This window comes from Hipposideros armiger, unplaced genomic scaffold (genome assembly GCF_001890085.2).
Source record: "Hipposideros armiger isolate ML-2016 unplaced genomic scaffold, ASM189008v1 scaffold_43, whole genome shotgun sequence".
Lineage (NCBI taxonomy): Eukaryota > Metazoa > Chordata > Mammalia > Chiroptera > Hipposideridae > Hipposideros > Hipposideros armiger.
The window spans coordinates 1,648,161-1,671,384 of record NW_017731393.1 but is presented as its reverse complement, the minus strand read 5'-3'; the positions used below and the strand labels follow the sequence as shown (position 1 = coordinate 1,671,384).

Below are 23,224 nucleotides of genomic sequence, written 5' to 3'. Positions count from 1 at the left end.
TGCAGCCTATGCCATCGCCAGCGACTCACAGCAGCCCAGCTCCAGGTTGAGCTGTTGTTCAGCATCTTAGCTGTAGAGGGCAGTGTTACTGGCTCTCATATGTGGGATCCGAACCGGGGCCCTCTGGCATTCCAAGCCAGCCCTTAACCAATGCGCCACCCGGCTGGCCCCAGAGCTCGCACTCTTAACCAACTGAGCCACTCGGCCGGCCCCAGAAGTGTTTTCATTTTATAATCTCTCCCTTTATTTTTTTGTTTTGGTTTGTGGGAGATTCTCTCCCTCCCACCCCCATATCTACAGGTAACTTAATATATTATAATAGTACCCTTATTTGTACAAAGCCCCTCTTTTTAGCTATAAAATATTTATAAAATAGTGTTATAACTTGTTGTTTTAACTTTTGAGGTTTGTTTACTTGCTTTTTCACAACACGGCATGTCTGGGCATTTACAAAACTATATCATTTTGTCTATAGTTACCACATTCTTCCAATCCATAAATACTTAATAGTTTATTTTTTTCTAGGTTGCAATAAAAATAATTGACAAAACGCAGTTGAATCCAACAAGTCTCCAAAAGGTAAGATTGGTCCAGTATCCAGTGTTTTTAAATGATTTTCAGTGCTAATTACCATCTGTTAATAGTTTGCCCTTTAAATTCCTTTGCTGCTATTTTTATTTATTATGTTAAGTACAGTATAGCTTTATATTCCTCAAAAGAATGCACTTAAATGTAGTATTGTATAAACGTAGTATTGTTGGATTTTTTTTCCTGATAGAAGGTAATGCTGTTTAAATGTTCTCATAGCAAACTGAAGGCTGTACTTTTATATTGAATATTCTCAATATTGACTAGAATAGAGTTTTAAAAAAAAAAAGACTGAACAATATAGTTTCATTTAATTAGTGTTATGCAGAGTTACATACACACGGTTTAGCTCATACTGAGATCTTTATTTAAAGTCAGCAATTTGGCTTTATAAAACTGTCTCATGGGTCTAATTGAGGAGTGATGATTAATTCATACAAAAGGAAAACATAAAAGTAAAACTGATGGCAGTTGAAAACCATGTTTGTAATGCCCTGCCGCCATCTGTGTCATCTAACTAGATCAGAAGTTCCCAACCCTGGTGCCTGTTAGCATTGCCTGGGCCTCTTTTCAGAGTCCTAGTGACGGGCCCACACGCTCAGGTAGGGTCTGGGTGTAGGTACTTCACTGGTGCACCTGCCAGTTATTAATGATCTCCATAATATTTCTAGTTGTTTTTTGTTTTGTTTTGCAAAGCCTTTTAATGTACTTTCTAGACATGGTAGTCCTGACTCTGCCACTTAGCCAGATGTCTAATTTGACCTTGAGCAAGTCCCTTAACTCTTTGGATCTTGGGTTTCTCATCTTTAAAATGGAAATTATTTCATCTTAGGATGGATGCATTAATGAAATAATGCATATAAAACCTTTGTAAATTGCAAAGCACTGCATATGTAAGAATAAGTATAATGCCCTATATACATTTCTGATGTATTCCCAAAGGCCATTCTCCATTTATGTCACCATAATTTTGAAGCCCTGTTCATGTGTGTGAGTTGGGAGGGAGATAGACTATACCTTGACCCAGAAGTGGTATTTAAACAAGTGGTTCTGAAGGGCATAGTGGGTCGTAAGGTTTCTTGGGTTCTCAAGGGGGCCCTGGAACAGATCTGAAAATTCCAGCCCTTTGTTCTGAAGATGAAACTGTATCCATTTCTTTAAGCTTTCCTTTCTTCATATATCTAACTGGTCTTACTAATTAAGTTAGGGGTTACTAAAATTTGGTATTCAGACCTAAAATTAGCATGTAAAGAAGTTTACTGAAGATTCTAGTCTGTATGCTAATGTTATAAATCTCCCACGCTCCAAGTATGCTTTCAGGTAACTGAAATTCTAGCTGTTCTAGGAAGAATTTATCATAATATTGTCTTGAGCTGGTTGTAAGTTTTCCTTCTTTCTTGCTTCTTTTTTCATTATTTTTTGTCAGAGTTTTTAATTGCTGCTATTCTTTATTATTATTAAAAATCACTGTTTGTTGTATCATTATCAGTTTAGTACCTGGTAGGTTGTCTGGCTAGCCTGATAGTGTGATTATGCAGGTTTGCAGCAGCATTCGTTTGGGCACATAATAATCTAATAGGTAAGACCTGAAGGTTGTTTTTGGTATAGTTCAGGTATGAACCATCCACAAAAGACTTACACTAAGCCAGATCTGTCCAAGTTAAATAACTTGATAAGTGTACCTTTCAGTTTATAGGGCATTGTTTTAAACCGTGTGTATAAGTTGGTATTCTTTTCTTATGAAGCATTCTCTATATATTTCAAATTCTTTTCCACTGAGTTCGTTTTCTGTGGAAAAGCAGCAGCAGGGTGGCATGGAGCTGGCATCTTTGGCCTTCATAGTGTAGTTCTTGCAGCCTTTTTCTTCCTCAGCGCTGTTCACAGTTCTGTCACAGCTGCATCAGGAACGGAGCCTGGGAGCTTGGAGCACAGCCTTAGCAGCTAACATTCACTGTGGGGAACATCGTGCCGTCAACAATACGTAATTTGTTTGTACTGCCACTACCAAAGAATGTGGACTGGCTCATTCAGGCAGTGTGTGAACTCAGGATTTAAACTAGTGTCCATTTCACAGTGTTCATATATTCGGGCTTCCACATTGGCTCATGCACATTTCATTAATGCATCTAGGTAAACCTGACTTGGCTGCATATTTGCAAACTGATTTTATTTTCACAGGCAGATTCTTAATTTTTTCTTTTTATTTGTCCAGCGATTGAGTTAATAAATGTTAGATTCTATTTTTCTCCATTGGAAATTTTTCATTCATAAATACCTTCCAGGTCAGCCTTTAAAGAATTCAGTTACGTTGTAGCCCTATAACGGTTTTGAAAACAGCAGGAACAATACAAATGTTAGTCTTCATCCTGGTTTTACAAAGTCATTTTTAGCTTTAATTTGGTTTTATGCAGGTAAACTTGCTGGGTCTTGTTTTATTAAATCTGAGTCTGTCATTAAAGAAGTAAGTCATGGCTCATTTTTTTAAAATGTTGGACTATTTAAAAATACTGGACTTTATTAAGACATGCCAGTTCACTAAGTGTAACCATGTAAAGGTATTAACATTCTTTTTCAATCTTGAAGTAGAGTAATGGTTAGGAGCATGGTGAAGCCAGGCCGCGTGGATTCAAATCCAGCCTTCAACCTGGCCTAGCTGTGTGACAAGTCACGTAACCTCCCTGGGCCTTAGTTTTTCCACTTGTAAAATGGGAATAATAACAGCCCCTCATAGGGCTGTAGTGAGAATTTAATAAGTTGACATTCACAACCCCTCAGAGGAGCTGAGGATAGTACCTGACACACGGTAAGGACTGTTTGCCATTACTGTATGTCCTGCTGAAAATTAGTTTTTTGTTTGCTCGGTTTTGGGGGTGGGAGATGTTTGTTGTTTGTTTACAATTTTCCCCTCAAAGGAAATAAGTAAAACTTAAGAACTGAATGGTAGGTTCTGGCTAAGTGTCTTTTAGGACTTAATTGCTATAGACTACCGCTGATAGCAGCTTATATTCGAGCGTTTGGTATGTGCTGAGAGTGCTGTTCTAAGTCTATTACCTGTATTATTAACTCATTGTGTTAGTTTGCTCAAGCTGCTATAACAAAATGCCATAGACTGGCTGACTTAAACAGCAGACATTTATTTCACACAGTTGCAGAGGCTGGGAGGTCCCAGATCAGAGTGTCAGATGGTTGGATTCTGGTGAGCGTGCTCTTTCTGTTGCTGCTGCTCGCTGTGTCTGGGGTGGGGAGGCGCAGCGCACTCCGGTGTCTGCTTGTAAGGGCGCTGAGCCCATCATGAGGACCTAGCCTTATGACGTCATCTAAACCTACTCATGCCCCACATGCCCCATCTCCAAATGCCATCACCTTGTGGGTTAGGGCTTCAGCATAGGAATTTGCGGGGAACACACTTCATTCTTAGTATTCATTTAATCTTTACAACTTCATGAAGTTGTAAAGTCCTGTTATTCAGGAAAGAGAGGCCAGGGAGATAAAACAACCTACTCAAAGTCCCCTAACTAATAAGTGACAGATTCTCGGGCAGTCATTCTGTGTTAAGTGTAGTTGGCATTGAGTCCAGCATTGATGAACACTGAATGAAACATGTTTGATAAGAAACGTCACACCCTGTAAGTCTGTTTTCTTTTTAAAGCCAGTGTTTCTTTCAGAGCCACTCTTAATGCTTAGAGCTCTGTATCACTAGTGGCTTTTGTTTTTTGGCATTTCAGGGAACCTTAGTTGTGGGACAAATCAGGAAACTATAATTTAAAGGCAGAGAGAACCAGTTCATGCTTTTCCTGTGGTCTGTGATATAATTACTTTGACTGCCACCACCTCTGGTTATTTGGGGCACTTTGGCTTCAGCTTCCTTAAACCAGTATCTTCAGTCCTTGCTATGCATTAGAATCATCTATGGAGTTCCATAAAAAATAAACGTGTTTCCTTGAAAATACTCCCCATCTCCCTATCCCCAGTGCACAGCCCAGGTGAGAATGGCTCCGAGACTTTCTTTGGCTCCCCTCAGTGTTCTTAATTTCTCCTCCCTTCCCAAAGTTACCCTGTTTTAAAAAGACGCCCCTCTCCCCAGCATTCAGTCTTACAGACTGCTGCCACTGCTGAGTATTTCCTCCCTCTCTCCAACTCTTCTGGGAACGGACAAACGCCTCAATACCCAATCTCTTGACTTCTTTCCTCCCCGTTCCCCATCTGGTGAGGCACAAGTCACTTTAGGGAATCTTTTTCATTGAACAACTGTGTTCATTTTTTCCTTTCTTCTTTCCTCTTTTCATATTGACTTGTAGAAGGCTAACAGTTCAGGCCATCAACAGAAGTAGTTATCAGAGTCCTGACTATTATTTACAGTCCAGCACCTGCATTCAGATTGGTGTAATGGATCTGGTAAACTAATAGAAACAGGGTGCAGTAAATGCAATCTAAGACAAAACCCTTCTTGATTATACTTAAAGCATTGAGGCTAAAAATGTAGGTATTTTATTGTTAGGTTTCAAAAGCAGTAATAGAAATGGAAGAAAACCCAGCTTCAGTGTTGCTGCTGCTTTATGGGGAACTTTTACATTGATTGCCAGACTTATTTTCACTTTGGCAGGAAATAAGCTTGATATTTAGAGTACACTGTGAATTGAGAATATTATAATTTATTTTTAATTGTACCGGTGATTCATTATGCTATTTTTAAAAGTCACTGAAGAACCAAATATTTTAAATGGGTTAAAACTTAGAGCATAACATGGACCCATTTGCAGAAATAAAAAATTACACACTGCACATACACACCCACAGGAATATTATTCAGCCATAAAAAAGAAGGAAATCCTGCTATTTGTCACAACATGAATGGACCTTGAGGGACTCAGTCTAAGCTAAATAAGTCGGAGAAAGACAAATGCTGTATTATCTCACGCATATGTGGAGTTTTAAAAAACTGAATTTATAGAAGCAGAGTTGGTTGCCTGGTGTAGGCGGATTAGGAAAATGGGCAGATGATGGTCAGAAGGTGCAGAGTTATAAGATGGATAAGTTCTGGGAATCTAATAGGCAGTATGGTGACGATAGTTAACAATACTGTATTGTATACTTGAAAGTTGCTGTGAAAGCAGATTTTAAATTGTCTCCCATAACAACAACAAAATATGTAAATCGAATTATTACATTGTAAACTTTAAACTTTCACAATGTTATATGCCAGTTATATCTCATTAAAGTCAGTGGGGTGGGGGCTGTGATTTTCTGAGAGAAAATGATTTTTTTTTAAATTGGGGAATTGGGGGGATGGGAACAGTGCTGGGAAATTGGGGGGAAGGGGAACAGACAAGTTGCTGTCCATTTGTGCTTCAGTCTAGTTGTGGAGGACGTTACTTCACTGGCCCAAGTTGGCACCATCATTGCGTTCTTCCTGGGCGAGGCAGATCAGTCGCTGGCTTCTGGACGGCCGCTCACGGCGGCTGCTGGCTACACACAGTAGCTTATGGCAACCCACTGCAGCAGGGGCTGCAGCCTATGCCATCGCTGGTGACTCATGGAAGCCCAGCTCCAGGTTGAGCTGTTGTTCAGCATCTTAGCTGCAGAGGGCAGTGTCACTGGCCCTCATATGTGGGATCCGAACTGGGGCCCTCTGGCGTCCCAAGCCAGCTCTTAACCATTGCGCCACTCGGCCGGCCCCGAGAAAATGATTCTGACCTGGAATTATTTACCTAGTCAAACTCAATCAAATGTGAAGATAGAATCAAAACATCCCGAGTTATGCAAGGTCTTCAAATTAACCATTTACCTACCCTTGCTCAGGAGCTATTGGTGGGGTGTGTTTCACCACAACAGGAGATAATACCAAGTAAGAGAAAAGCATAGGACCCAGAACAGAAAACCCAACACAGTGGGCCTTGACAACAGTACAGGGCCTTCCAAAATGTGCATATCTACAAGGGGGAAAAAAAAGATTACTTGGCTATTCGAAAGTATTTGAGAGATTTACACTTCTGTCACAGATTTTAAGGGTGACTTAGTAAAGTGAGAAATACATAGAAAACTTCAGTGACCAAAATAACTGAGGCCGATATTAGCTCCAAGAAAATAAAAAACATAAAAATAAATAAATAAAAATACATTTCTAGCATGGCTGTAAATATATTCATATGATGTGAACTGAGTGATTTAGCTAAATACTATGATAACTGATTAGAAGGAAAGAGACAAGGGATGTGCGTTGGGGGACAGGATGTAAGGGAGCGCGGTCTTCACTGCCCAGTCAGATGTTGGTAGTTAGTCCAGGGGAGGGGCTAAACATCATTGACTGGCCTCATGAGCATGCTGTTTAGCAGCAGCCAGTACCGAACTGACAGCGCTTGCCATTGTGAACATGGGCTGAGGGTAGGGGGAGAGCTTTCACGTTACATAGTTTGACTTGTAAAACTGTGTATGTGTACTACTTTTTTTCTCTTTTTCTTTTTCTTTTTAAGCTGAGCCGTCCTGCCACCTGTTGGCAGCTCAGCGGCTGCTCAGCTCGGGCTGGGACTCGAACCGCTGTTGCTCAGAGCTCAAACTCTTGAGCGAGCTCTTAACCAACCGAGCCACTCAGCCGGCCCTGTGTACTACCTTTATAAATAAAAGTTAAAAACAATATTTAAGGGGCCGGCCGAGTGGCTCAGTTGGTTAAGAGCTCGCTCAAGAGTGCGAGCTCTGAGCAACAGGGTTGTCGGTTCGATTCGCAGCCTGAGCTGAGCTGCTGCTTAGCTGCCAACAGGTGGCAGGATGGCTCAGCTAAAAAAAACAACAAGAATATTTAGCCAAAATGTGATAGAACTTCGTGAAGAGGATGGGAAGGGGAAGCATAAGTGTGTGTTTGGAAGGGCTTAGGAAAGCTAAATCCAGGCAGGAAGCCACCAGACATTGTGTGAAGTAGACAGTCAGGCATTAGTACATGGCTTTTACAAATGTGTAAGTAAACAGTGGCTGGACTTGCGACAGTGGCTGGACTTGCAACAGCAGGTGAGAGGATTGTCCCTGCAGTCAGCAAAGACGAGGGGCAGTGTGAGTTTGGGTAGGTGCCCAGCGCTGTCTGCTGTGGCAGACCGGGGGCTTCTGTTCCCTCATACTGTTGACCCTTGAACTGGGGTCAGAAAAAAGTATAGAAGAAAAAGCCTTCATCTACTCTTTGACTTCCAGCCCCCAGGTCCCTGCCCCTGGGACAACCAGTGGCATCGGGTCCTTCCAGAGATGTTTCTGTACAGAGAAGCAAAGACACATGGTTTTCTTTTTTTACACTAGTACAATTTCTCCACGATAACTGCTCCACGAGCTCTGGGCTTTTGCCAGCCTCTCCCCCTCGGTTTGGTCTGAGGGGTTCTTTGGTTCTTTGATTCAGCAGAGGTGCTGTGATCAGTGTGGTGAGTGACACAAAGGGATAGCCCGGAGGGAAAGCAGGCACGTCATCCCTCATGAAGCATGCAGAGATGCTCTGGGATTAGGGAACTGTTTGTTTGTTGTTGTTTTTTTGTTTTGTTTTGTTTTGTTTTTTTAGCTGAGCCATCCTGCTACCTGTTGGCAGCTCAGCGGCTGCTCAGCTCGGGCTGGACTCGAACCACTGTTGCTCAGAGCTCAAACTCTTGAGCGAGCTCTTAACCAACTGAGCCACTCGGCCAGCCCCAGGGAACTGTTTGTAAAACACGTGTAGGTCTGTGGTCGGCATTAGATGCCCGTGTCTCAGTTTCATTCTATCTGCCTGTTCTGAGTCTGCAGTGTGGACTCTTCTCTCTGAAATGTTTGTCCCTTGGTGGGTCTGTCTTTTCCTTTTACACAGCTAGGCGGTGTCATTCCCTTCCAGGGATGTCATCTCTGCCCAGGATTGATGTATCTCTAGCCCAGATTTCTGTCCTGAGCTTCAGACCCACATACAAGCTGTGTTTTCACTGTCCTCACTTAACTGTCTCTCACGGGATGTCCCAAACCAGACCCCACCTGCCCTTCTTCGCCGCCTGTCATGTCTTCTCTGTCTCAGAGTGGCACCGTATCCACAAACATGGTTGTCAGCTTCCACTCGGCCTCCCTCCCCCGTCCCCTGAATAGCTCTGTGTCCCTTCTCTTCATGCAAGGCTGCTAATTTTCATTCATTCATCTTGGATTTACAGTACAGCTATTTCCTGTTAAAGAAGAGGGTGGTCATTATATTTCCTTCTGGTATTTCTGTCACTCAGCTGCCATGAGAAGCCCAGGCTCTCAGCATCCTGGCCTGCTGCTTTGTCTCCTACCTGCCTATCCAGGGAAGGGAGTCTGAACACTTTCATCATGTCCATAATGCCCCTGCCCCCCATGCTCTTTTATGTGCTCGTTTTATTTTTCTATTGCTTATTAGTACAGCTGTTGTTTCCCAGAGTTTATTCCTGTGCCCCCAGGTCCTGGCTGTTGGGACACTTAGGACATTTCTGTGTGGTGCGGTAGGTCTGATGTTTTTGGTATTGTGAAAGCCAGGATTCCGAATCTTTCCCTTCAGAGGTACTTGTTCTCCTCCCATGTTCCAGGTCCTAGAGGACAGAAGGATGTGACAATTGCTCAGTGAGGAGAGAATTTTGACTATACGTTTCTGTGTTATTTCATTTTTTATAACTAGCATTGCATAAGGTTAAAAGGGAATGTAGAAAAATAAGTTGAATTAAGATAGTATAAGTAGGTGACTCTTGTTTAAATGTCCTTTTATAATAACAAAAATTTTAAAAATATGTTGTATAATCCTAATAGGGACTTTTCTTCAAGTCCATGTTTTCTTTTCAGTAAATTATTTCTATCCGAATTTTTAACTGTCTTAAGCCATCACGTTCACAGTAGATATGAATATAAGAAATCACTGGCATTTTTATCACTTAAAAGTTGTCAACTTTTATAAAAGTTCTTGTGCAGCCCACCTGTTGCTCTCTAGTGTAACTCGTCAGTTCCTTTACTTGTACATTTCTATGATGGCTGCATGGAATCCTGGGATGCAGGTGGACTTGGGAGTCAAGACGGCTCAGATTAGACCTGGCTGAAACTTGGTCAAGTTCCTTGAATTTCTCAGTCCTCTTTCCCCACTGGTTGGAGATGGATGGTCAGTCACCTGACAGCTGGAAAAATCCAGTTAGATGTGATCCTAGGTGTGATGCATCTAGCTGTGCCCCCCACACAGTAGGCACTTGATAACTGTTAGCTTGTCTTCCCCCACCCCTTAATTTCTGTAGCGCTTATGAACTCATTTCTACCTGATATGTAACTCTGAGAGGTAAACATGTAACACTGTTTTCGCGATACTCAGACACTGCCCTACTAGCAGATCTTGGGCTGCTCTGTCTGCCTCCGGAATCAAGCATTTATTGCTTATCCCTCCATCGTTCCTGTTTTCACAGCGTGTCCCTTGGCGTGATCTCTGCTGTGACTCGGGAGTTCTCAGACTTTCCTATGTTGTTTGAAGCATGTAGTTATCTACTGCTCTCTAACAAATAACTCCAAAACTTGGCAACTTTAAAGAACCATATGTTATTTCACAGTTTCTGTGTTGTGCATTTGAGAGTGACTTAGCGGGGTGGCTCAGGTGCTCTCAAGAGGTTTGGGGTAAGACCACAGCTGCAAGCGTCGGAAGATTTGGTTAGGACTGGCAGCTCCACTTCCAAAAGAGCCCTGTCACCTGGCCACTGTCGAGACACTGCAGCTCCTCACCAGCTGCAGGCATGAGGCCTTACTTAGTTCCCTGCCATCTGGGCCTGTCAATCGAGGTGCTTAATGTCCTCGTGACACACGAGTGATCTATGAGAGCACGGAGGCAGCCACAGTGTCTTTTATCGAGCTAGTCAGTCTCTTAAGGCCCCCCTGTCGCTTCTGCCTTACTCCATCCCCTAGAAGCAAGTCACTAAGTGTCCCACACTCAAATGGGGGGGGGGATAGTAAGTTTTACTGTTTGAGGGGAGGATTGTCAAGGAATTCATGGACATAATTAAGGACCATCACACCTGGGGTGCTTGTTGAAAAGTTTCTCAAGGCCCATTTCACATCTAGTGACAGGCAGGACCCGGAACCTGCAGTCTGCACCAGCACCCTAATGATTCTCATGCAGATGGCCTAGAGCCCACACTTGGAAACATGCTGCTATGCCACGTGGATCACTCAGTCCTCCTTAAGTAGGTTTCATCAGTCACTCCTCTGTGTCTTTGCTCATATGTACAGAGCGCACAGCCTGTCGTCAGCTGTACATGTCCATCCTTAAGTCCTTCACACGTCCAGTGACCGACACAGTGTCCTCTGCCCCAGGCAGGCCTGAACTCTCTGTCCCTAATGGCCCTTCTTCCTCTTGCTCCTTGGTTCTAATGACTTGGTTTCAGTGCTGTAGTGCTAGCAGGAATTTGCAAAATGATTGCCTTCATTTGCCCTGCTCTCCTGCCAGCAGCACTGTGACAACTCTGTGATGAGCCTGCTGCTCCTCGGGACTGAAAAGCAGTGGTCATTAGAGTGCTGAGGAGGCTGGCTCTCACATGTGGTGGGGAGTGCTTCCATGCAGACATTCAGCAAACAGATGAGTTTCTGTGTGTTCCACGCTCGGTTTCAAGTACGCAGCAGTGAAAGGAGACGGACATGCTACCTGTGCATGAGTGATAGTAACAGGTACACATCATAACTCGAAAGGCATTCTAGGCAGGAAGTGAACAGACAACACGATGATGTAAAACAAGGGAGACCTACTTAGAAAATAGAAACGGTGTTCAGAGAATCTGCCTGAGACTTGAAGGATGAAAAGGAGCAAAGACTGAGGCAGGAGAGAGCTCTGTGTATTCCAGTATCCGAGAGGGTTCGAGGCTGCTGGAGGAGCGTGGCTGGAGCTGAGGTCGGAGGGGTGAGCAGAGGCCGCCATGCCAGGCTTTCATTCCGAATGCAGTGTCCAAGGCTGTGTTGGGATGGGACCCCGCTTGGGACTTCTCTGATTTAGGTGTTGTGAGAATGACTTGAGGGGTGCAGATTCTAGCTACAGATTGAACTATGGCAGGTGGGAAACAGGCCTTCTGTGTTAGCTCGACAGAGGGAGATAAGAAAGAACTCAAGCCCGAATGCTTCAGGGCAGCTGTGTTCCCGTCTCAGAACATGAAAGGTGGGGATGAGCACACCAGCGACCGGAGGTGCTCACATTGGTGGTAGGAGTGCTCCTGCTTTAGAGAGACCCATAGCCCAGCCAGGAAGGCTGTTCTGCTGATCCGGGCTTTGAAGCTCTGCACTCAGCTTGTAGGTCAGATGTGTTCGTGTCTGTCAGCCTGTCTGCTAGGTCGTAGGTCTGATGCGTCCTTGTCTTTCTGTCTGTATGTGCTCTCCATTGTTAGCTGCTGATTGAGTTCTAGATTAGACGTGGTGGGCAAGGACAAGTAAATGAGAGCTCTGTGATTTCTCACCAACTTCTTTCCACAGTCAGCTGCTCCCCATCTTCCAGAGCTCTTTGCAGCCCTTGTCTCCTGTGGGTGGTAGAATGCCATGTGTTGGGAGACCTAGTTCTGGCCAAATTCCCCACAGACAGATAGCAGGACTTTGGAGGATCTTCTCCTTTTTCTGGTTTCCACTTGTTGGCAAGAGGGTTGGATACGATGGCCTCTAAAATTCTGTTATTTTCTGAGATCTTCTTATATGAGCCCAGGCCTTAATGCTCTGACCCTGCTCTGAATTCACAGCATGTGTTTATATAACAACAGTGTAATATTTCTTATTCTGTGTGATCAGCTCTGCTGTTCTTGACTGGGCAGTTTTTCTTACGGTCTCCCCTGATTCTCCCTTTTGTGGCGGCATTCAGGTGGCGAGTTGGCAGGGGCTGCACTCAGCTAAAACAGCGGGTCTCTCTGCGTACAGTCTCTCGTCCTCGAAGAGGTTAAGACTGCCTTCTTAGCATGGCGACATCATTCCAAGAGAGCAAGCCCAGACGCGCCAGCATTTTATCCAGCCGCTGCTTGGCTTCAAATTTGATAATGTCCCTTTGGCCAAAGCAAGTCACACAGTCAGTAAAAAACATGTGAGGCAGGACTCCTAAGGGCTGTTAATGTAACAGTCTCTCATAGCCTCCATGCTAAATGATCTGCCTCCAGCAAGGGTTTCCTGGAGTGGTTTTGTTCAAAATCTTCTCCTGGAATTACTTGGAATTACCAGTCTAATATACTCAGGATGTGTAGTTCATTGGGATGGTACACATTTTCATTTGCAGAATTAGAACCCTTGGGTTCTGAGATAGATACTGAGTCAGAGTAAGTTATTCCCAAACTATTCTTGCCTAAACCTGATCTCCTGTGTTCAAGGCAGCAAAATATAATTGAGATTGTGGTGTCATTCTCCTCTGGGATTTTCACAAAATAAAACTGAAGCACTTAGTACTGGGTTATAAAGCTACTTTATAGTTACCCTGGACTTTTATGCTAGTCTCAGGTGTGGGCTACTAAACATTATCAAAGAATCAGTTATCTAAGAGAAAATTTAAATTGTATTGCAACAGTGGAGTATAATGTTTACTAACCTGTATTGGGGGGATTGTGTGTTTGTTTTTTAGCTCTTCAGAGAAGTAAGAATAATGAAGATTTTAAATCATCCAAACATAGGTACTTTCTGCTTTCTTAAATATTTTTGAGTATAAATGCATTCTTGAAAGTATGTCATAAAGCTAAACATATATTCCAGCTGTGATAAGGGATTCCTTCCCTCCTCCCAGTCCAGGTACACTTTTTTTTTTTTTTTTTAATTGGGGAATTGGGGGAAGGGGAACAGACAAGTTGCTGTCCTTTTGTTCTTCAGTCTAGTTGTGGAGGACGTTGCTTCACTGGCCCAAGTTGGCACCATCATTGCGCTCTTCTCTGGTGAGGCAGATCAGAGGCAGATCAGTCGCCGGCTTCTGGACGGCCGCTCACTGCGGCTGCTGGCCGCTCACGCTGGCTGCTGGCTACATACGGTAGCCCATGGCAACCCACTGCCACAGGGGCTGCAGCCTACGCCGTCGCCGACGACTCACGGCAGCCCAGCTCCAGGTTGAGCTGTTGTTCAGCATCTTAGCTGTTGAGGGCAGTGTCACTGGCCCTCATATGTGGGATCTGAACCGGGGCCCTCTGGCATCTCAAGCCAGTTCTTAACCATTGCGCCACTCAGCCGGCCCCGGGTACACTTTTAATAAGATATATATATATAAATAAATAAATTGTTGCTCATTTTTATTAACTTTTTGAAATTACTAAATGCAGGTTAAAAGCTTAGGTATTAAATATTTGAATTTAAAGCTTTAATGCAGTAGAAACATCTATTATTAGGCTATAATATAATTTTTTGACATATTAGAAAATACCATAATTGTCTTTAATTCGTCGATAGAGAGAAGGGAATTCTATTAAGTCATAGTTAAGATTTTCTTATTTTTTCTTTTTTTTTAGAGTTAAGATTTTCAAAGCTATAACACCTTTTGTAGTAGCTGTGTTCCTAAGAAAATATTTGTACATTGAATTATATTTTAAACGATACAGGATGCTTGTTATCTACTTCCATATGAATTGTACAGCACCAATTTATTCTGTGTCATCTGTGCACAGCCCTGGGTTAGGTGTGAAGAGGTGGGTTTAAAGGTGAGGAAGGAGCATGGTGCTGTCATCATCGTAAGTGGGGGACCAAATCCTGACCCTATTGTATAGATAATGCAGTGAAAACTTTTGATCTCATATATCATAGTAGAGCTTTTTAAAAATAGTATAATTGCTTTTTTTACACAGTGATAGCTCTTACAATCTAAAAGTAGTATTTCAAGAGTGAAATAGCTCTTAAGACAGCCAGTTGTATCTGTTTACTATAAAAATCATTTCTAGGAAGTGGGAGAGGTGATGTCTGACGTTAAGGACATCCTATCAGAAATTCTTCGGGCACAAGAAGAGAATGAAATGGAACAGCAGGAGAGAAAAAGCTTATACCCTATTTCATCAAATCTAAGCCACCGTTATGTAAAAGGCATTATTTTACGATCTAAGAAAAAAACAATGCTACCAAGCCATCATCCCATTACCAGTGATATTAGTTAAGATGTAAAAAAATATACATCTTGGAATCAATAAAATATATGTTTGGAGAAAAGAAAAATAATAGGGAAAATAATAGTTGGAAGAAAACCATCTTCACGTTTCATTTCATCCGTTTGGTGTTAGCTAGCTAACTCTGGATTTCAGATTCCAACTTCACCCCAAAACACTTTATCACTACTGCCTAGAACTAGCTAACTTAAATACATTTATTTTATATTTTAATTACTTAAGTTGTACCTTGATTGGAGTTTTCTCTGTTTATTATTAAATGACATATCTTTGATAATAGATTTAAATTCTAAAAATTTAAATTCCTATTGGGTTAAAATAGTTTTCCCAGGGGGCCGGCCGAGTGGTTCAGTTGGTTAAGAGTGCGAGCTCTGAGCAATAGGGTCACCAGTTCGATTCCCACATCCTAAAAAAAATTGTTTCATTTAAAAATGTACATATTTCTGACTGATTTGTTATGGTTTTATGAATCAGCAGTAACAAATACTTATCTGTAACAGTGACTGGCATAGCAAAGGCACACCCATTAAAAATAATTCTTTAAAAAGTTCTTTTCAATTTATTTTTTTTAATTTTTGTTTTGTTTTTTTTAGCTGAGCCATCCTGCCACCTGTTGGCAGCTCAGCGGCAGCTCAGCTTGGGCCGGGCATCGAACCACTGTTGCTCAGAGCTCAAACTCTTGAGCGAGCTCTTAACTGAGTCACTTGGCCGGCTTCAATTTATCAATTAGAGTATTTCTTCTACTTCTTGCTGTCTCTGGTTTCAGAATAGTAACAATAGAACCTTGTTCTCGGAGAATTTTAAGTTTTCCAAGCAAGAAAAGTCGCAAGTGGAATTATATGTATCCTTTAAAGCCACAATAACAAGTGAATGGACTTGCAGGAGTAGAGTAGATCGGAGCAGTTCCTGCAGGTCGATGCGAGATAGGAACACTTTTCCTGAGGTGCAAAGGAAGAGCTGCTGAGGGGCAGCTAGCCACCATCGATATAATACAGGACCATGACAGAGCCAATGAGAACCGACACTTCACTAGGCTGCCGAGTGCATCATCGTTTGAGCACCCAGAAATAATCTTTATTGTTATGGAATTCCATGCATTTATGAAATCTTTTCTGTGGTTGTAATGTGTGATAAATTTCCTAAAAGCAATTTTTAAAGGGCCAGCTATTAAAATCTTTAACAGGAAAAACGTTGCTTTTCACAGTGCCTATGTGCCTGTTATATGCATACAAACATTTGTTTCTTTTTTGTCTTGTATCCTGTCGTCTCCCCCAGTGAAATTATTTGAAGTCATTGAAACTGACAAAACACTCTACCTAATCATGGAGTATGCAAGTGGAGGTAAGAAATTTATGTATGTCGTTTTTGTTCCCTGTTAGAAGAGTGCACAACCACACTGCCCATGTGGGTAATTATTATGACCTCTTTAACATCCAGAGCCATAATACAGTAGGATAAGAATCAGAAAAGCTGACTGTTAGCAGTTCTGGGGGGTGCTATTGAGTATTTTACTATTAGCATTTTTAATTGATAATATCCAAATACAGTAAAACCTTGGGCTGCGAGTAACTTGGTTGGCGAGGGTTCTGCAAGACGAGCAAACATTTCTAATACATTTTAACTGAGTAAAAGAGCGATGTCTTGCTATACGAGTAGTTTGTTTCCAGAACAAATTATGCTCCCAAACGAAGGTATTACTGTACTTGGATTTATTTTTTGACTGTGGTAAAATATCCATAACAAAATTTACCATTAACCATATCAGGTGTACAATTGTTTGCATTAAGTACATTCACATTGTTGTGCAACCATCACCGCCATCATCTCCAGAACTTCTTCATTTTCCCAAATTTAAACACTGTCCCCATTAAACAGTAACTTCCCATTCCCCTCCTCCCAGGCCCTGGCATCCACCATTCTGCTTTCTGTCTCAATGTATTTGACCACTCTAGTACTTAGATGAGTGGACTCACACAGTATTTGTCCTTTTGTATTTGCCTACTTCAATGAGCATGTCCTCAAGGTCCATCCATGTTGTCGCCTATGACAGGATTTCCTTCCTTTTTAAGGCTGAATCATATTCTTTTGTATATATATTTATGTATGTACCATATTTAGCTTATTACAAGTATTTGTATTTTTACGTGCATTAGCCTGTTTGAAGTAAATGTGTGCTGTATGTTGGATAATTTTTTCTCATAAGATTTTAATGTCACTGGTGTCCCATCTTTTTCCAAGGCCAGAAGTGGTAGTTACAGTGCATGTGGTTAGATTTTCCTTTTAAAATTAAGGACCAGTAACAATTTGCCTACAAGGTTGTTTATATGTAGATGGTTTTCTGAAATGAATGTACATAGCCATTGTCTTTTACAAAGATTCTCGTTTAGGGTTTAGGTTGGGCTAGGCTTGTAGCTGGACCACGTGTGAGTTGCATTGTCTGTGGAGGTCAGAAGCTTTCCTGCTTATCTTTGCGTGTTCCCTGCTTCTAGCACAGTGCCTGGGACATAGCAGATTCTCCACAAATATGGATTGAACTGAATTTATGAAGTTATAAACTACTGGGGACATACTCTGTTTAACTCTACAGTATAGCTTACATTGTTTTGGTTACAGTAGAGTTTTATCATTAGCATTTGATCCAGGTTGCAAAACATGAATACAAAAAGTGGAATCATTGAGTTAACCAATGAAATAAAAGATGGTAAGCCTGTTGTGAGCAAGAATAAGTTATCGTAGGCATACCTGACACCACTTTGCCATGCTCCGAATTCATTATTAGTCGTGTGATTCATGTTTTAAGTGTGTGGCTTATAATGTAGTTGAGGTTTTCACAATTGAGGAGAGAGTAGTAGGAAGAGCTTAAGTTAATTAGTCGCAGAACCAGAAATCTGTATAGAGTTCTGTACTTTCTGTTCATCTTACAGAGTAATGTTCATAACCTTTTCATTTGTGTAGCCTCTGCCAGGCACTGGTGCTTTCTCTTACCTCGTCTCACCTTTGACCTTCACAGTGACTCTGTGCTGTGGCCAGGCAGTGAGTGAGTGGTGGGCTCTTACCCTTGAGGAAATAGAGGCTTGGGAGTCTCACTGTGGTACTCTGCCAGGCCTGGAGCCCCCGTCTCCTGCGTTTGTTAGTTGGTCATGGCTTTCTGTCCCCATCCCTTCCCTTCTAGGTACCAGGCTCATAGAGATTGCTCTTACATAGGGACAAAACAAGAACATTTGAGAAGCATCCAGTTTTAGCAGAAAGAAGATAGGCTTTGGGGAAGACAGAGGTGGGGTCAGTCCAGCCAGCGCCCCTTGTGGGCAGTGTGATCTGCAAGGTTCCATGCCTTTGAGTTTCTCAGTCATTGTGGAGCACAACCCCATTGAGGCTCATTATAACAGCACTAATCGATTGGTGGAGGTTTATTGGCCTGGGCTGTGTGTTTTAATCAGCTCAACAAAGACTGTCAGTGTCCAGGACCTCATTTATTGTTGATATGTCTGCCATTTTGAACAACAGTTGCATTAAACTGACGACTCCTCCTTAGCCTGGTATTTCTCACTTTGGTGGAACCATAGAATTTTAGAATAGGAAGGAATCTTAGATATCATCCAGGACAACTCCGTAGTTTTTACAGATGAAACTCAAGCCCTGAAAGGTGTTCTGTGCCAACAGTTCCATCACTAGTGGCAGGACCTAAACTAGAATGAGGGGCTTTCTGTCCAGTGGCCTTCCATCAACTGCACGGCGGTCCCTGACCTGGGTGGAGAGAGCCACTGTTGGCTGTTTTTTCTCTAATAAATAGCCTGTAGAGCAGTGGTTCTCAACCTGTGGGTCGCGACCCCTTTGGGGGTCGAACGACCCTTTCACAGGGGTCGCCTAAGACCATCAGAAAACAAAAAGATATTTACATGACGATTCATAACAGTAGCAAAATTACAGTTATAGAGTAGCAACGAAAATAATTTTATGGTTGGGGGTCAACACAACATGAGGAACTGTATTAAGGGGTCGCGGCATTAGGAAGGTTGAGAACCGCTGCTGTAGAGGTTCAGATCAGCTGCTTAATCTGAGCACTAACATATTTTTAATAAAGAAAAAAAGATCTGGGTTGAACCTGATTTATAACACAGTGAGTGTGACTTTATGGTTCCAAAATCTCATAAGAGGTTTATATAGCATTTGAATTTATAAAAATATTTTTAAATTCTGTTGACAGACTTGGACTTTTTATCTGCGTTACTCTACAACTAGTGTGCTTAATCTGTTAATTAAAAAAAAAGTCAAAACTGTTTTCCATATGATATGCCATGTCTTTAGTTGTTTTCACTTTTTAAGCACTTGTTTGGACATTGTCTACTATCCTGCAAATACAAAGGTCATTTGCTTAGAAAATGCAGACATTTTACTGAGCTGACATTTAACTTCGTAACATCATAGTTAAATGAATTGTGTAGTATAAATTAACAACATGTAATGTCTTTTAAAAAATTGTATAATCAAGTGAAAACTTGAAATACTTATATCTATCCATTATTTAAAAATTTATTCAGAGTTAAGGCTAAAAGTTGTCAGAGATGTTAATGTACATACAATTCAGAATGACCTTTTCCTCAAAAATATTTAAGTTGTGTTCTGAAGCAGCTTTTTTTAAGTATCAAAATATTTTAGTTGACTGCTATCACTAAGCTGAAGGTATTGTCTTTTGTTTGTATGAATTAGACACGTGATTTTTCCCCAGACACATTTTCTACCTGATTGCTAAGTTAATACTCTTTTCTGTTGATTTCAGAGGTGTTTCTTTATTCCAAATTGATAAGCAGTTGGCATTACTGATACATTCCCTGAAGGTCACCTCTCTCCTGAGGAATTAATACCATGGGAACCACCTCCCGCCTAGCTGTCTGCCCGCGTGTTCTGCTGGCCTTTCCTTCAGTTCACACTGTGTCCTGAATCCCCCACTTCTCTCCACTCCTGCGCTCCCCACCCTGGACCCAGCGCCCTCATTCTAAACATGAGTGTTGTAGTGCTCCCAGTTGGTCTCCCTGTCCCTTCCCCAGCCCTAGCCCTCCTCTCTCCAGCAGCCCGAGTGGTCCTTGTAAGAGGCCAGTCATTTCATGTTGCCCTGTGCTTCCCCTCTCACCCAGAGCTGTGCCCCAGTCCTTAAGGAAGCCTGCAGGACTTCATTCATGACCGCGCCCCCTCTCATCTCTGCTCACCCTCTGCCTCCTTCCTCTGCTCACAGCAGTCAGCAAAATCCTCCCTCGTGTTAGCACACACATACACACACTTCCTGTTCCTTCCCCGCTTTCCTCTGCAGTACTCCTTATCATCTGACATCCTGTATGTTCATTTGTTTATTCTGTCTCCCCTACCAGACTAAACTCCCTGAGGAAAGCGGCTTTGCTTTGTTCACTGCTCTCTTTCCCCAACGCCTGGCAGTTAGTGGACACTCCATAAATGTTTGTTGAATGAATGACTATATTCAGGAAATGCTTTGTTGTCCTGATTCTACAGTGAAGATATCTTCTTTTAACACAAATAACTTATCATTTTAACTTTCAGTTTTCACTGCTAAGTTTTTATTAAAGCATATTAATCTTTAAAATAAAAGTTGTATAATTTAGACATAAGAGAATCTAATTTCAAGGGTTTTCACTAGCTGAAAGATTTTTGTCGATGAACTTTTCCCGTAGTTCAACTTAAGGCTAGTTTAGTTTAAATTCCACATGTTTCTGTTTATCTTTATACCTATATTTAAAAATAAAAATGGAACATTGCTAAAAGTGAAACATCACCAATTTATGGAAAATTAATGCTTAGAAGTAGGACTTCTGCTTACTTTTATTTCTCTCAATTATAGGTGAAGTGTTTGACTATTTGGTTGCACATGGAAGAATGAAGGAAAAAGAAGCAAGAGCTAAATTTAGACAGGTATGAATTAATGTGCCTTTAGTTGATTGATTTAAGAACATTCTTTCACTTAAACCCTGAAGCAAAGAAGTGTTTGCCTCTCTACGTTGTTATGAGGCCCTTGGATGGAGCAGGGGTTGGCCATTCAGTTCAACAAAAATTTATTAAGTACCTCTCATGCCTAAGGCACTGTACTAGAGGCAGCCGCTTTCTAATTAGAATTTTTGTTTCTTTACCTTAGTTTTTGACAGTCGAGCCTTAAAAAACTAGAACCTTTCATATGATTGCGTTATTTAAAACCATTCCCGAGTTTTTAGCAAGAGAGCTTCACAATCCCAAAATTCATTATTGGTTTTGTCCTACAGAAGCCAAAACGAAATAGAACTTAATCTGTTTATTAACGACTTAATCTTGCTTTGTCTTTTACCCTGCTCTTTAAGGAGACATTTGAATAAGGCAAATTGTAAGCATAAAGGTGATTTCACTTTCCTATCTTTATTATTAATAACTACTATTTATTGATTGATTTTACCTTGGGATTTACCTTGGGATAAGTGCTTTCCCTACATTAATGTAAATCTCGCAGCAGCCTAGTAAATTAAGGATTATTATTATGCCCATTTGCTAAAGATAAGGAAACTGAGCCATGAGCAGATTAAATAATTTGCCCCAAGTTTGCTGCCTGGCAAGTAGCAGACCTGCCATTGATTCAGGCCCAGGTCCTGTGACTCCAAATTTCAAATCTTTATTACGCTGTGCAATTATTTAGACTAGGAATCAGCAAACTCTTTCTTTAAAGTGCCAGATAGTAAATATTTTAGGGTTTGTGGGCCATATGATCTCTGTTGCAACTATATCACTCTTCTCTTGTTGGTGTAGAAGCAGCTATAGACAATATGTAAACGAATACACTCACTTTATTGTGTTCTAACAAAACTTTATTTGCACAAACAAGTGGCGGCAGCCTCTAGCGTCCAGGCCATAATTTGTCCACCCTGTCTTAGATGAAGGGAAGGCGCATGGGCTTTATTACTTTTAAATGAACGCTGTGCTCTCCTAGTTGTAAATTTTTTATTCAAATGGCAGTATAGCCTCATTTATCTCAGAACTTTAAAATTTTTGTTTTATTCACATATATAAGCTTGTCAAGGTGGACATGCAGACAGGAGTCTTTAAAGGTTTCACAACATTTGGAAAGGCAGTTTTGACGAATTTTCAAGATTCCTCCTGACATCTGCCTCTCTTGGTTTGCGTAGTCTAGTGTTTATAGACTCACTCATAACTTTCTGAACTTTTCCAGTTGCTTAAATTTAATTTAAAAGCTTAAAAAATAATAATGGTACTTTGAAATAAAACCTATTAAATATCAGGTTGAAACTAACTTTTGGCTCTTATTTAAATAACTTCTCTGATCCTCAGTTTTTCTAGTTATAAAAAGGAGGAAGTTATACTTGATGAATTCTGAAGTGTTTTTCAGTTCACTTTATTCTGTAATCTGTGGAAAGAAACTCAAATTTCTCTTTTGCAAAACAAGTCTGTTTGACCCTTTTCATAACTGTAGTCTCAATTTTTATAAACTGGCCACCTAAAAGCCAAGATTTTTTTTTTGCCTCATGAAACTTAAATTCCCTCCCACTCAGATGAATGTGTCTTGTTGCACGGTAATGCGAATGTGGCTTACTAACGGAAGAGAAGGCCAGTGTGGGCCAGCAGCAACAGCTAGAGGTGCACCCTCTCCGAGGAGGCAGGGTAGCACATACACCAGAACCTCTTCTCCCGTCTCCACCCGTCCCCTCAGTGGGATCCAGCTTGGCAGGGGGACTTGGACATTTCCTAACCTACATCTTGAGAAAATTGCTCAGATTTTTATTTTAAATTTCCTGCAGGAATTCTGAAGCCTTTATTTAAGGTACCTTAATTGGTCCAAGAAGGGGAGTTTATGTGCTTTTACAATTAATGACTTGATTTACAGTGCTTCCAGCTAATGTAATCCTTTCTCCTTGCCACAGTATTCCTTAAGACAGATCATTTAAACCTGGAAGGATCAAGCGTGATATCGGTGTTTCTCCTTCTCTGTTTCTAATTGCCATAGTTTCCAAAAGTTTATGTCATCATTACTCTGACTAAATAAAAAGTCTCCCTATTTATCACAAAGCGGAAGGTATGCCGCACAGAGTACACTGCGCATGCTCTGTTTTCTTTCAAAGATTGGCCCTTCTTTCCATGTTCCTCAGCAGATGGTTTTTCCTCTTCTCACTTCTTCACCATTTTCAGCCTACTTAATGCTTATGCTGTTTTCATTTGTTGGCTGAGCTCTTGTTCTTCTCAAAGAAAGAGAATAGATTCCTGCCTCCCATCTTCTTTCCTGGCCTCTGTCTTGGTGGCTTGGTGATGTCACAGCTTCTGTCCTTTCATGTATGAATTAGGCTTGTATTCAGATTCTAACCTGGAAAACATCTGGGTTCTCAGCCTTCTTTAAAAGTAATTGCTTCTAACTTAAAAGCAGAATGCCAAAAAAACAATCATTTTAGGGCGGTGGGTTAGCTCAATTGGTTAGAGCGCAGTGCTGATAACACCAAGGTTGCCGGTTTGATTTCCACATAGGCCACTCATTTGCGCCCTCCACAACTAGATTGAAACAACTTCTTGACGTGGAAGTGATGGGTCCTGAAAAAACACAC

At 41.5% G+C, this 23,224-nt stretch overlaps 1 protein-coding gene across 13 annotated transcripts in view; it reads left to right on the top strand.

Moving 5' to 3' along the window:
- The window catches only part of MARK3 (microtubule affinity regulating kinase 3), an 89,586-nt gene that overhangs the window by 34,857 nt on the left and 31,505 nt on the right, over positions 1 to 23,224 (top strand). For all 13 annotated transcript variants that reach the window (XM_019639312.1, XM_019639316.1, XM_019639314.1 and 10 more), the window contains 4 exons: positions 526 to 579; positions 13,133 to 13,181; positions 15,921 to 15,986; positions 20,494 to 20,564. In XM_019639312.1, the coding sequence (XP_019494857.1) occupies positions 526 to 579; positions 13,133 to 13,181; positions 15,921 to 15,986; positions 20,494 to 20,564 (240 nt within the window). The remainder of the gene's footprint in view (positions 1 to 525; positions 580 to 13,132; positions 13,182 to 15,920; positions 15,987 to 20,493; positions 20,565 to 23,224) is intronic.